Here is a 13,538-nt window from a genome sequence, read left to right on the forward strand (position 1 = left end):
TGGATAAGCGCGGCGTCCAGTTTCGTAGGGAAAGTTTAGGCTGTTGTCTCTACCTCCAGACTTCCGGTTCCGGTCCTCGGAATAGGGCCGTGGCTACTATGGAAGAACCCGAGATGCAGCTCAAGGGGAAGAAAGGTGGTGTGGGGCCCCGCGCGGGGCGGGGCGGAGGGGCCAAGGACTCATAGAAGGGCGATCTGAAGCGGGTGACGGGGGGCCACGGCGCTGAGGGAGCGTTTGGGGGCAGTGATTGAATTGCCAAGAAATCCCGGCTCAACCGCTGACTAGTTTTGAAACCTTTAGAGACACTGTGCCTCGGTTTTGTCATCTGTAAAATGGGGAGTATAATAGTCCCCCTGCCTCCCCCCGCCCCCCATAAAATTGTTTTGAGAATTCAGTAACGTGATATGGTAAAACAATGTGTAAAGCACTGGAAGAATGCCAGGGGCGTGGCAGTTGTGTGTACTGTTTCCTTTGTATTTAAGCATTTGTGTATATGTTGTTGTTCTGCCGCTCAGTCGTGTCCGACTCTTCGGGACCGCATGGACTGTAAGCCCACCAGGCTCCTCTGTCCATGGGATTCTCCAGGCCAGGATACTGACGTGGGTTGCTGTGCACTTCTCCAGTTGTATATATTTACATACCTGTAAATCACATAGGATTGGGGGCAGGAGGAGAAGGGGACGGCAGAGGATGAGATGGCTGGATGGCATCACCGACTCAATGGGCATGGGTTTGGGTAGACTCCGGGAGTTGGTGATGGACAGGGAGGCCTGGTGTGCTGCGATTCATGGGGTCGCAAAGAGTCGGACACGACTGAGCGACTGAACTGAAATCACATAGTTACAAGTTACAAAACTGCCACTAGCTTATTTTTAAAGTGTCAATGTCGTTGTTAATTTGTTACATACATCACTGCTAGTTAATTATTTAGACGTCACAAGTACATTTAATTCCACATCCTTCCTAACAGCACTGTGAGGTGTAAGCTATTACCACTGTGTTCACTTTCAAAAGGGGGAGCCCTAAGAGGGTAAGAGGACATACAGTTTGGAGGTGGCAGGCTGGGCTCTGCTTGAGTCAGGGCACAGTGGTGAGCTGGGCAAACCCAAACCGGACAGTCTCAAGCACAGCCTCCCCTGACTCCCAGACACCAGTGGGTTCTCCCTCACTAACTGCTCTGTCCTGGGCAGTGGGATGGGGTCCATCTCTGTAGCAAACCTTGAGGTGGGTTCTGTTATCCTCCCATATTTTCAGATGAGAAAACTGAGGCTCAGAAATACTTCTGCCCTCACAAATCCCAAGTTTTAAATAAACATAACCAAATAAAGAATGAGACCTTTTACACCTGGAACTAACAAAACATTGGAAGTCAACTATACTCCAATGTAAAATTTTAAAAAAAGATTAAGAATTTAAGTATAAGGGAAATGAACAAAGTTCTGAGGTTGAGAGTGAGGTTGAAGGGACATCTGATTAAGCTTGGTGATCAGGGAAGGCCAGGAGGTAACATTTGAGCTGAGACATGAGGGGTGAAGGGAAATGAGAGGTGGGGATGGAAGCAGTGTCATTGGAGGGATTGAGTACAAAGGCCTTGCGGTGGCAAAGTGTTCAGAGCTGTGCTGCAATACTAGTCACAGTACTTATTCATATTTAAATTAATTAAAATTAGGTAAAATTTAAAATTCAGCTTCTGAGTCACATTTCAAGTGCTCAGTAGTCATATGTGACTAGTGACTACTGTGTTGGGCAGTATAGATTATAGAGTCCTTCCATCATCTCAGGAAGTTCTTGTGGACAGTGCTGAATGTCCATGGAAAGCCGTGAGGCCATTGTGCCTGGGGCAGAGGGCCAGGCAGGCGGTGGGGGGGAGTGGTAAGAGCAACAGAAAATGCAGAGCCTTCTGGTCCATATGAAGCAAGGCAGATTTGCTTCTCTGGCTGATGGGAGTCACGGGAGTGTTTCAACCAAGGGAGGGACCCATCTGATCTGTCTAGTAGGAGCTCATCTCATCTGTTTTGTGGGGACTGGATTGTTGGCAGGAGGGGGAGCAGGGAGACCAGGGAGCAGCTAAGTTTGGGATCTAGGTGAGAGACAGCGATGCCTGGACCAGTAAGGGCAGTGCAGTGGTAAAAGTGGGTGAGTTTGGGCCTTTGTTTTGTGACCGAACAAGCAGGAGCTGCTCATTGATGGGGTAGGTAGGGCAGGGACCACCATCTGGCTTCTGTTTTTGAGGCAGACCCTGGGATGAGGAGTTGTCTTTAATTAACTTACTAAGAGAGCCCCACAGAGGAGAGGGGGAAATAGGACAGGGTTAGGGAGGAGGGTGAGCAAGCAGCAACCTCAGGTAGAATCCTGCAGAGGGGAGCCACGGTCTATTCCCACAGGAGAGCTTATGGGGATGAGTCACACTTCTTGAGTTGTTCAGGCACTCAGCGTGGGTTGTGGACTTTCCTCCCCCGTGGTGGTCAGTCATGGCCTGGAACCATCCACCCATGTAAACTTGCAGGCCCTTTTGGGTCCAGTAGCCAGTGGGCATCTGAAGAAGAATCTCTGATTTTGTCACAGGTAAATGAAATGTGAGTGGATTTGAGTGGGTGGCAGCAAGCAAGTAGGTTTAGGAAGGGAAGGATCATGAATTCACTGGATACATTAATGTCATCAAGACTGAGGCCCTTCTGTGACTCCCAGATGGAGTTGTTTGGCTCTGCTGTGATCACCTGCAAGCCATCACCAGGGCCACAGGTGACCCAGCTGGGAGGGTTGCTGGGCTCTCCTCTACTCTGGGTGGACTCACGGGTTGAGCAATCAGGAATCTAATGCTTTGTCTCCTTGGTCACCTGTCAACCCTATCTCCCTCTCCCCACCGGCCCCACTTTGCCAACTGTCCATCCTGGACCCAGTTACTGACAAATTCACCGAGAGTGTCTACGTCCTGGCCAATGAGCCGTCTGTGGCCCTGTACCGGCTGCAGGAGCACGTGCGCCGCTCTCTGCCTGAGTTGGCCCAGCATAAGGTAAGTGTCCTATCCTAGCGACTGACCTCTCCCAGAGTCTGCATCTTGTGAGCTGGGGCCTGCTAGGTGGAGCAGGGAGCACAACTCCTGTTGGTGCAGGAGTCAAGGCCGGGACATGGGCAGGGAGGTGCATGGTCACTGACCCAGCTTGGGGCTGGACGGATACATCCAGAAGAAGGTGCTGTGTCTGCTGTGACCCGTGTGGTGAGAAGGAGGCAGCCACATGAGGACCCAAGGGAAGGATGTGTCAGGCAGAGGGAACAGCCTGTGTAGAGGTCCTGAGGCGTAGTTGCCACGTGTTCACAGAAAGCCCAGACCGGAGGGGTGGGAGTTGCCGGAGGAAAGACTGGGGCTGGAGGGGGCGGGTCTCAGCAGCTGTGGTGACTGGCGTTCCGGTGCTCCATTCCCGAGAACCGGGAGGCAGGAGGTAACAGCCAGCGCTGCTCACAGCTCCCCACCCTCCACAGGCTGACATGCAGCGGTGGGAAGAGCAGAGCCAGGGAGCCATTTACACCGTGGAGTACGCCTGCAGGTGAGCACCGGCGAGCACCGAGGCCTCCCCACTGCCAGCAGTGCCCCGCTGTGGCCTGGGTGTTCAGGGGCAGCTCTGCCAGCTGCCTGCCAAGCCCACCTGGGTAGGGGCAGGTGCAGCTCGACTCACCTGGCCGCAGGGCAGAGTTCCAGCCCACACCTGTGCTGCTCACTGTTTGATCCTCGTGTGTCTCGGTCAGGCTTCTTCCTGGTCCTCAGCAGCCCTCGTCATCTGTCACAGGAGGGGTCATAAGGATTCCAGGAGGTGCCTCAAGAGGCCAGCGTTTCCCACCCACAGCCACGACCACAGACTGACTCGTGGGGTGGATGGCAGCTGGGGGTAGTGCCCAAACACAATACTGTTTATTTTAAGTTTTTATTTCTTTCTAAGTTTTTATATTGTGGTAAGAGGCACATAAGTAAAATTTACTATCTTAACCATTTTTAAGTGTACAATTCAGTGGTATTAATATATTCATAATGCTGTGCAGCTATCCCCACCACCCACCTCCCGAGTTCTTTTCATCCTGCAAAACTGAAACTCTGTCCCTGTTAAACATGAAATCCCCATTTACCACCCCCATTCCTGGCTTCTGCCATTCTGCTTTCTGTCTAAAAATCTGTCTATTCAAGGGACCTCACATTAATGGAATCATACATTTTTTTTTTGTCTTTTTGTGACTGTCCTCTTTCACCTAGCATAGTATCTTCAAGGTTCATCCACATTGTAGCCTGTGTCTGAATTTCCTTCCTTTTTAGGGCTGAATACTATTCTATCCTATAGATGGACCACATTTTGTTTATCCATTCATCTCTTGGACATTTGGGTTGCTTCCATGTTTTAGCTACTGTGAGTAAATTTTCTGTGACTGTGGGTATACCATTTATTATTTGTGTTTTCTTGTTTGCTTATCTTTCTCTAAATAGCCAGAATTTTTAACCCCAAGTGAAAGATGCACCAGATAATAGAAAGCAGCAGTTGGTGTTTCTCCCCATTATTGCAGCTTCGCCAGCCTGCCTCCTGTGCTTCTGTTGGCTCCCCATGACTGTATTTCATGTCCAGGCTTGTTCCATTTGCTTTAGGAATTGATGACTTGGGAGTGCTGTTTGCTCCTAGTGCAGGCTGTAGGTTGTTTTGGTGGAGGCTCGACACTCCCCAGCAGTCCTTGTCCGTGGCACTGTGGGATTTGCCTGCCTGTTTCTGTTGTATAGTCGAAGTTCCTTAACAGGAAGTCCTGTTGCTGGGAGTTCTGCCATCACCAGCACCCTCTGCTGGGGCTGGAGGGTGATCCAGACTGATGGCATCTTCCTGGGGATTGTGGTTACAAACACTCTTCTCAGCTCCAGAAAGAGTAGAAAAGATAATGGAGTTTTTCTTGCAGCTACTAAATAGTTCCTGGTCAGCCAAGAACCTTTCAGCCTAGGTTTGGGACTTCCCTGGTGGTCTAGTGGCTAAGAATTCAAGCTCCCAATGCAGCAGGCCTGGGTTTGATCCCTGATCCGGGAACTAGATTTCACATGTTGCAACTAAGAATTTGGATGCTGCAACTAAAGATCCTGTGTGCCACAATTTAAGACCTAGCGCAGCCAAATAAAAACTTTTTTTTTTTTTAAAGGCCCATGTTTAAGGAAGAACAGATCAAAGTCTGTATTTTCTCCCAGTTCCTCTAACTGCCCTGTCCATTGCAGGAGGTTGGACCCTCGTTGGCTGTTCACACTTACATTTTAATGAATTGAAATAAAATGAAAGATTCAGTTCCTCAGTCTCACGAGCCACATTTCAAGTGCTTAACAGCCATCTCAGTGGATAAAGAATGTGTCCATCATGTTCCAGAATGTTCCATGGGACTGCCTTGTGGTAGGCAGGGGGCCTGTCTACTCTGAATTCTGAGCACTTCTTTTTAGTGAAATGTAAATTTCTCTAATGCTGAAAGACTGTTTCCTATGGACATGAAAAGGCCCTTTTAGTTGTTTAAAATGCCTTATGCAGTGTTAATGGTTGGTGTGAAACTGGGAGAAACTATATGGTCTGTTGGTTGGGCCAGTTGAGAACTTGTTTTAGACAGCTTTTTATCGAAGTGGACAGATACTAGGAAAGCTGACTGCATTTGGTGGTGTCAGATGAGCAAATGGACAGTCTGGGTTTCAGCCAACGCTCCCCTCCTTTGATCTCATGGCCATTTTCAAGCATGTCCTTGACTGATAATAAATGGGAGTGACTTCTTTGTCTTTAATAGGACTTGAAAATGACCCTTTTATTTTTACTGTAGGTGTCATTGCCCAGGCAACTTTCTGGCATTAGCAGTGCCCCAAGAGGTTTGGTGAATATTTTCCTGTAGTGCTGTTGGAAATAATATTTTTATTAGACATTCATCCATGTGGCAGCAACACCAGAGCTTAGCACAGCTTTGCAGTAGTGCCTCTCTAATGGTGCTGAGTCTAAACTCACTTTCAGAGCTTTTCACAGTCCAGCTGACAAGCTTCCTTCAGGGGGAGGAATAGGTTACCTAAAAGGAAAGCATGATATTTTAAAAAATGAAAGCTGAGTACAGAAGAATTTATGCTTTTGAACTGTGGTGTTGGAGAAGACTCTTGAGAGTCCCTTGGATTTCTAAAGGAAATCAGTCCTGAATATTCATTGGAAGGACTGACGGTGAAGCTGAGGCTCCAAAACTTTGGCCACCTGATGCCAAGAACTGACTCATTGGAAGTGACCTGACCTTGATGCTGGGAAAGATTGAAGGCAGGAGGAGAAGGGGACGACAGAGGATGAGATGGTTGGATGGCATCGCCAACTCAATGAACATGAGTTTGAGCAAGCTCTGGGAGTTGGTGATGGACAGGGAAGCCTGGCGTGCTGCAGTCCATGGGGTCACAAAGAGTCAGACATAACTGAGCAACTGGACTGAACTGATTTTATTTTTAGTTACACAAGGTCTTTGCTATGCATGCGGGCTTTCTCTAGTAGCGAAGAGTGGGGGCTGCTCTCTAGTTGTGGTGCGCAGGCTTCTCATGGTGGTGGCTTCTCTCGTTGCAGAGCACAGGCTCTAGGGTGCATGGGCTTCAGGAGTTATAGCACACGGGCCCTAGAGTGCCTCTTCAAGCAGTTGTGGTGCACAGGCTTAGTTGCTCCAAGGCATGTGGAATCTTCTTGGACCAGACATCAAATCCATGTCCCCTGCATTGGCAGGCAGATTCCTATCCACTGTACCACCAGGGAAGTCCAAAGCATGTTATTTTTGAGGTCATCTTTGAATGCTTATACCTCCTTCAAAGCATTGAATGGTCTAGCAGCCATCAAGCAAAAGTTGTATCTTACTATCCAGTGTCCTGGTCCGTAGGGAAATCTAAACTTTAAGCACACAGTGAGCCCTCAGGGAGGCCCACGGAATCCCCCAGCAGCTGGACAAACCGCTGGGCCAGTGCGGGTATCCACTGGTCTGGTCTGCTGCCATTGACTGGGTCCCCCCTCCCGTTTCAGTGCCGTGAAGAACCTTGTCGATAGCAGTGTCTACTTCCGCAGCGTGGAGGGTCTCCTCAAACAGGCCATCAGCATCCGGGACCACATGAACGCCACAGCCCAGGGCCACAGGTAGCTCCTGGGAGCACCCGCCTCTCCTGCTCCCAGCCTCCTTGCTGTAAGGACCTCCGCCGCTCAGCCAGGAGCTGCACCTTCTCGCTCCTTAGACAGCTGCCTTGCTTGGTCTCGCGGTGGCGGTGACTTCCTCTTGTCCTTTGCTGTCTGTAGCAGGAGTTGAGTCAATCGGCAACCAGCTCCTGCGCGCTGCTGTGTGCTTGGGCTGGGTGCTGGGGGCAAGGCAGTGACCAAGACAGGTTTGCTCGTGGCCTCAGGGAGAGGCACACGGCAAGCAGGTAAACACCGAACAGACAAGAACATTTCAGATACGTGTGAAGGAGAAGGGGGCCCCCTCTGAGGAGGTGGCAGAGATGCAAACAGAGGCTTGAACAGTATGCAAAGGTGACCATGGGTGGGTGTTTGGTGTGGCAGGGGCGGGGCAGAGGCCCTGGGCCTGGTGAGCTGGATGTGTTGGAGGAACATCCAAGGCAGTTGTACCCGGAGTGGGTGCAGGCGGGGAGACAGAGCTAGGGAGGTGCGCAGGGGCTTCGAGGGCAGCAGGGAGGGTGCAGAGCTGAAAGAGGCTTTGAGCCAATGACCAGATGGTCCAAAAGGGAAAAGTACTTACAGTTCTTACACAGTGGGGAGAAGTAGCTCTTTTTGGTTTTGTTTCCATTATAACCTAATAAACATGCGTTTGAACACCCATGTACCTGCTGTCCCACTTCCCAGGGGGCTCGGTTATAAAGAATCCACCTACCAAGCAGGAGACACGAGTTCAATCCCTGGGTCGGAAAAATCCTCTGGAGTAGGAAATGGCAACCACTCCAGTGTTCCTGTCGAGTACTGGAGTACTCCGTGGACAGAGGCGCCTGGGGGGCTACAGCACGTAGGGTCAAGAGTCGGCAGCAGCAGTACCTGCTGTGAGCCGTCACTGGGCCTCGCGATGAGTCTGACTCCTGCAGTTTGGGATTCTGGCATGCCTGCCCCCCACAAGGCTTTAGAAAGGAAGAAAACACCTTTATGTTGCTGTGTGTGATGGCAGACACAAGAACTGTCAAAACTGAAAAAGCCTTGAGTATACGTAAGAAGGGACATGCAGTGGCCTGCCCTCTGAGGGTGGCATGAGCAGGGTGCTTGGGATTCACCAGATCACCACCTGGCTTCTCTGCCACAGTGGGTGACAGCCACTGGGACTGGAGTTCACTGCTGCAAGCTTTGCACCGTACCCCCCCCCCCCCCCCCGCCAACAGCAAGGCCACAAAACCAATAGCTTCTACTTTCAGCTCAGTTGCCCAGCTGCTTCCAAAAGCTCTGCTTGTGCCTCTGAAAGACACCAGTAGCAGCTTGTGTAGTAGCTGCTCACCCCCTCTTGCCTCTTTTCGCAAGCCCCAGGGATTTGAAGCTCCCAGACCTACATGAGACCCAGCCATGACCTCTGAAATGGGTAGCTGGTCCTGTTTTTACAAAGGATACCTTGAAGGCTCAGGCCAGGAGTCCTGGGAGACTGGCGCATGACCCCAGTGTGCAATCCAGTCTAGGCAAGCACGCCTCAGGGCCTTGGACCTCAGCCTTATAGACGCTGCACATGTTTTGTTCCAGCCCCGAGGAACCGCTCCCACCCTCCTCAACCTGATTCCGGAAGAGACTTGGAGGTGCTTCGGCCCCTCTGACCCAGGTCAGTGCCGAGCGGACCTGGAGCCTCTCTGCTCCATGCTCTGAACTAACCCATCCTCTCAGCATCTGAGAAGGGAGCTGCTTGACTAACCACTGGGGTTTTCTCCCGGGGCTTGTTGAGTGGTTTCGTCTGTGGGAAGCTAGAGGGTAGGGGCACCTTGCGCCCTCCGCTGCACGGCTGTCGTCAGCCCACCTCCCTGGCGCTCCCTGTCACTTCCTGCCTCTCGTCCAGGCCACAGACCCTCTCTGGACCTCAAGGGCCCTGCCCCTCAAGAAGGGCAGAGCGGGAGAAGGAAATGGCAACCCACTCCAGTATTCTTGCCTGGAAAAGTCCATGGACAGAGGAGCCTGGCGGCCTGCAGTCCGTGGGGTTACATGACTGAGCACGTGTGCACAAGGGTGGAGGGAGGTGGGTTGGTAGCAATAAACTGGTAGAACTAAAAAAAAAAAAAAGAAGGGTAGAGCGCCATTTTCACTACCCTGCCACGTGCCACCTGCTTGCCTGACCCGCACTCACTGTCTCAGGCAGAGCCCACATGGCAGCTGCCCACCCGGCTCTGGAATCCTCTTTGAACTGGTGACCTGCCGTGTGATGCTGAGCAAGTCCCTCCCCGCCCCGGTCTCTGCTTTTCCCGTCTGTCACAGTGGTTCATTAGCGGCAGAGAGGACATCACTGCTTACGGCGGTGCCTGTTGCAGCAGTCAGCTACTGCTGCATGACAAACTGTCCCCAAACTCGGCCGCTTATAACACCAGTCATCTGCCTGCTTACAGTTCTGCAGTTTGGGCTGGACTCAGCCAGGCCGTTTTGCTGGGCTCGCGTGGGGGCTATTCGTGGTTCTTGATGGGGCCAGTACTCTGAGGTAACCTCGCATCTGGCCCTTGACCAGCGCTGCCTGGTGTTCGCGGGGGAGTGTCTAGTTCTCCATGTGGACCCTCTAGCGGGCCAGCCGGGCTTCTCCTGGTGCTTGAGTCATGGTGTGCACATGCTCCTGCAGCCTCCCCTTGCTGCACAGTTACAGGTGTCCCATTGGTCAAGGCCAGTCATGTGGCCAGGACCGGGGCCCAGTGGGCGAGGACCGCAGGAGGGCGTCAGCACCGGGAGGTGTGGTTGACCATCCGAGGAGAGCATGGCCCCAGGACGGGCCTGGCGGCTTGTTATTCTGTGCTGGTGCAGGGCAGACACAGGCAGACTGGAGGTGCCCAAGGGCCTGCCCGTGCCCACGGCTTGTGGAGCTCTCAGAGCCTCCCGCTCATTTGCCACAGCGTGCTCTTGTGCTGTGGAAGTCTTCTCAGAGGGTCAGGGGAGGCCTGGGTGGGGACAGGGACCCTGTGCCTCCTCGAGCAGCAGCCCTGAGTGCCAAGAGGTAACAGTGTTCATGGGTGTGCAGTCAGAGTTCTTTCGGGGCCCTGGCCACGTGCCGGGCTTGGCTTTGGCTGTGGGGGTAGGTAGGAACACTACGGATTGTGGGCTTGCTCAGGGGACCTCTGGGAGGGCCTGGAGCAAGAAGGGCTGCCGCCCACCCCATTTCACCACCCCATGTTGCCTGCCACCCCTGGACTCACACCCCTCCCATCTCCTGCATCCTGTGCCCTGGTCCCACCCACCCTTGCGCCTCAGGAAGCTGCCCGGCTGCCCCTTCTACCCGCTCCACACCCAGCATGCTTCTCCTGCGCCGGCCTGGAGGCTCCAGGCGGCCACGAGTGCCCTGAGTCACTGCTGTCCCTTGACTGCTGCGCCCCTCAGAACAAAGTGCCCTGTGGCTCCTCCTGGTCCCGACTTTGTCGCCACAGACCCTGCTCTCCTCCCAGAATTGCCGCCCCACACCCCTTCTCAGAGCCTCCACTCCCACTGTTCCCCAGATGACTCCCCCACAGGGTTGTCAGTGACCTTTCACAGGGTCAAGTCTTGGTCTTCCTTGCTTCTCCAGGCCCAGGGCCCTACACACATCCCCATTTTGCAGAAGAGGAAACTGAGGCTCAGAGAGGCAAGGCAGGGTCATCATCGTGACTGGAAATGCTGGGATTCCTACCCAGACCCTCTAACTCCCAGCACTTCACCTCTTCTCTTGGCCCCACCCAGGATCCTGCTTCAGATGCCCCCTCATCAGGGCTCCCCTGAAGCCCTGGGGGCATCTCAGAGCTCACCTTGACCCTCATCTCTACGCCCCTAGCCTGACCAAAGCTGGACTCTTTGACACAACCTTCTGGGACTTGGCAGGGACCGAAGACCAAGCAAGTGTGGCCGGCGCATCCCTCCTGCCTCTGGGCCAGCCATGATCGTTCTGAGACTTCGCTGCCCTTGGATCCTTACCCGCCCCTCACTGGCCCTGGACGTGGCCATGGCCCCTCGGACCAGTAACTGCTGCCACAACCACACACCTGCTGTGTGTCCAGCTGTGTGCCTGGTACTTCACAGTGGTCACCTTTCATCCTCAGACAACCCTGTAAGGGAGATGTCACCCCAAATACAGACGGGAGAAGAGAGGCTCTGAGAGGTGGTATCATTTGCGCAGGGTCACACAGCTAGGGAAGAGTAGCCCCCGGTCTAATATGGTCCCAGTTCTGCCTCTGACTAGCTGTATGACATGGGGCCCTGGCTCTGACCCTCTCTGGTCCTGCCTTTCTCCATCTAGACAAGAAAGCATGGACTGGAGCCTTCTCTACAGGCTGAGGCAGACATTTGTGTAACTGCCTCCCTGGATTGTGTTCTGCCTCAAACAGAAATGCCCACCCCAAGCTCAGGCCATATGGAGAAGACACCCTGATGCCAGGGGTAGGTGTGGGACCTTGGCCTGGCTAATCAACGCCCCATCTCCCAGGTCACAGAGCTTGGTTTCAGATGGGCACGTGATCCAACGAGAGGTCTTCTCTGAAGATTTTGTTGGAAAAGTACAAAAAATACCATCTTCTTTCTGGGGTTGGTAAGCTCAGCAGATGGAACCTGGAGCCTAAGAACATTGCCTGGGACCTTGGATCTAGCGTACCTGACACTAGAAGAATCTTAGTTCTTCAGTTTCATGAGTCCCTGAAGTCACTGCATTTGCCAAGACTGATCTGAGTCTGTTTCTGCTGACGTGAGAACATCCCACAGTGATCCCCGAGGGTTCCAAGCCTGGGAGATCAGGGCCCTGGTTTGCATGACTCCAGGGTCAGCTGTGTGCCAACACAGTGCCCAGCAAAGTCTGTCAGGATGGTCAGAATGGAGTTGAGGGTGCAGCCAGGATGGGCCCATGCTCACTTCTCTGGGAACATCCCCCAGCTTGGCCCTGTGACGTGGGTAGGAGGGGTTGGGGGCAGAGTGGGTCCCGGTGGGGTGTCAGGGCTGTAGAGGGGCCTGCAGGCCTGGGAGGAGGTTCAGGGAACCTGGAGGTATTGAGAAATAACTGCCTCCCGCCATCAGGAAACAGTCAGCCCTCCCTCTTCTCTCCTGGGGTATCCTGGGGGTCTGTGTGCCACCATTCTGTCTTCCCTCTGCCCTAAGTCAGTTTAGAGGGAGGAGCCTCAGGTTCACTATTGTAGGCCCAGACTGGTATGTAGTTGGCCCCCCGAGACACTCTCTCTTCATCCACTCTGAACCACCTCTTGTCCATCTCTCCTTCTACCATGAAGCCATTTATCCAGCAAACACTGATCTGTCTGAGCCAGCACTGTCTACCCCAGGGGATGCCCTGGTGAGCCAGACAGACCAACCCTGGCCCCAGAGCTCAGACCCCCCCTAGACAGTCAGCTTAGTGATGTAATTTCATGAATCGCAGGGCCAGCGTTGGATGGTTCAGGCACAGTGAGCTAGTGGGGAGCAGTCATGGGGTGTCCTAGATCTTCTGAGGCTCCATGTCACCCACAGCCTCTGAACACGACCTCAGCCAGTGACTAATAGTACTCCCAAAGAGATCTGTGCGGGACTGTGAGTTGTCAGATCCCACCACCACCCCAAGTCCTGTGCGCCCCGGTGGGTGTGATTAATTTTGCCTTTCATTCATATGGCCAGTTTGCCCTTCACTCCTGGTGAACGTCCCTGGGTTTTCCCTCATAGCTCAGTTGGTAAAGAATCAGCCTGCAATGCAGGAGACCCGGGTTGATCCCTGGGTCGGGAAGATCACCTGGAGAAGGAAATGGCAACCCACTCCAGTATTCTTGCCTGGAGAAGCCCATGGACAGAGGAGCTTGGCAGCCTACAGTGAAGAGTCGGACACGACTTAGCGACTAAACCACCACCTGGCGGATGTCCCACCCCCGATGACCGCCAGGGGGCGCAAGAGGCAAAGCCTTGGCGGGGCTCTCCGCCTCTGAGCTGTCGTTGTCTACAGTCTTGGCAGATCCTGGAGAGTGCAACGTGACCCTCAGCCCTTTTTCACCTCATGAATCCTTGCTCCAGTTATCCAGAAAGTGAATTAAGACTTCGAGAGGCCACTACCCAGAGAGACCTCGCACCTACCCCCATGCACTGGCGGCCTTATCTATTCACCAGGGTGGAAGCATTCCCTGGCTCACTAAGACTTGCTCTCAGAAACGACCTCCTTGTGCCAAGGGACATTCAAGTAGGGATCCTAGCGCCCATGAGAGTGGAGGTGACCTGGAAGAGCTTCCTGGGTAATGTGTGGAACCCCGCTTTCAGATCTTTGGATGGAGTAAAAGGAGGCCCAAGAGGGCAATGACTTGCCTGCAGTTGGTCCACGGTGGTCAGGACAGGAATCAGACATGAATTTTGACTTTGTATTTTTAGCCCCTGATCCAAATC

The 13,538-nt window shown here is 53.2% G+C and overlaps 1 protein-coding gene across 5 annotated transcripts; it reads left to right on the top strand.

Annotated features, from left to right (window-relative positions):
* Positions 1-5: 5 nt before the first annotated feature.
* Positions 6-11,847, top strand: BORCS8 (BLOC-1 related complex subunit 8). Of its 5 annotated transcripts, none has more exons than XM_020884561.2 (6): positions 6-135; positions 2,901-3,013; positions 3,481-3,545; positions 7,026-7,136; positions 8,724-8,799; positions 11,620-11,847. In XM_020884561.2, exons 1-5 carry the CDS (start codon positions 99-101, stop codon positions 8,755-8,757), a joined length of 360 nt encoding a protein of 119 aa, XP_020740220.1. In that variant the 5' UTR covers positions 6-98; the 3' UTR covers positions 8,758-8,799; positions 11,620-11,847. The 5 variants fall into 5 exon arrangements, with proteins under 5 accessions (XP_020740220.1, XP_020740213.1, XP_020740214.1 ...); XM_020884554.2 differs by lacking the exon at positions 11,620-11,847 and adding an exon at positions 10,881-11,285; XM_020884555.2 differs by lacking the exon at positions 11,620-11,847 and adding an exon at positions 10,972-11,285.
* The last annotated feature ends 1,691 nt before the right edge of the window (positions 11,848-13,538 follow it).

This window comes from Odocoileus virginianus, chromosome 3, assembly GCF_023699985.2.
Source record: "Odocoileus virginianus isolate 20LAN1187 ecotype Illinois chromosome 3, Ovbor_1.2, whole genome shotgun sequence".
NCBI classification, from domain to species: domain Eukaryota; kingdom Metazoa; phylum Chordata; class Mammalia; order Artiodactyla; family Cervidae; genus Odocoileus; species Odocoileus virginianus.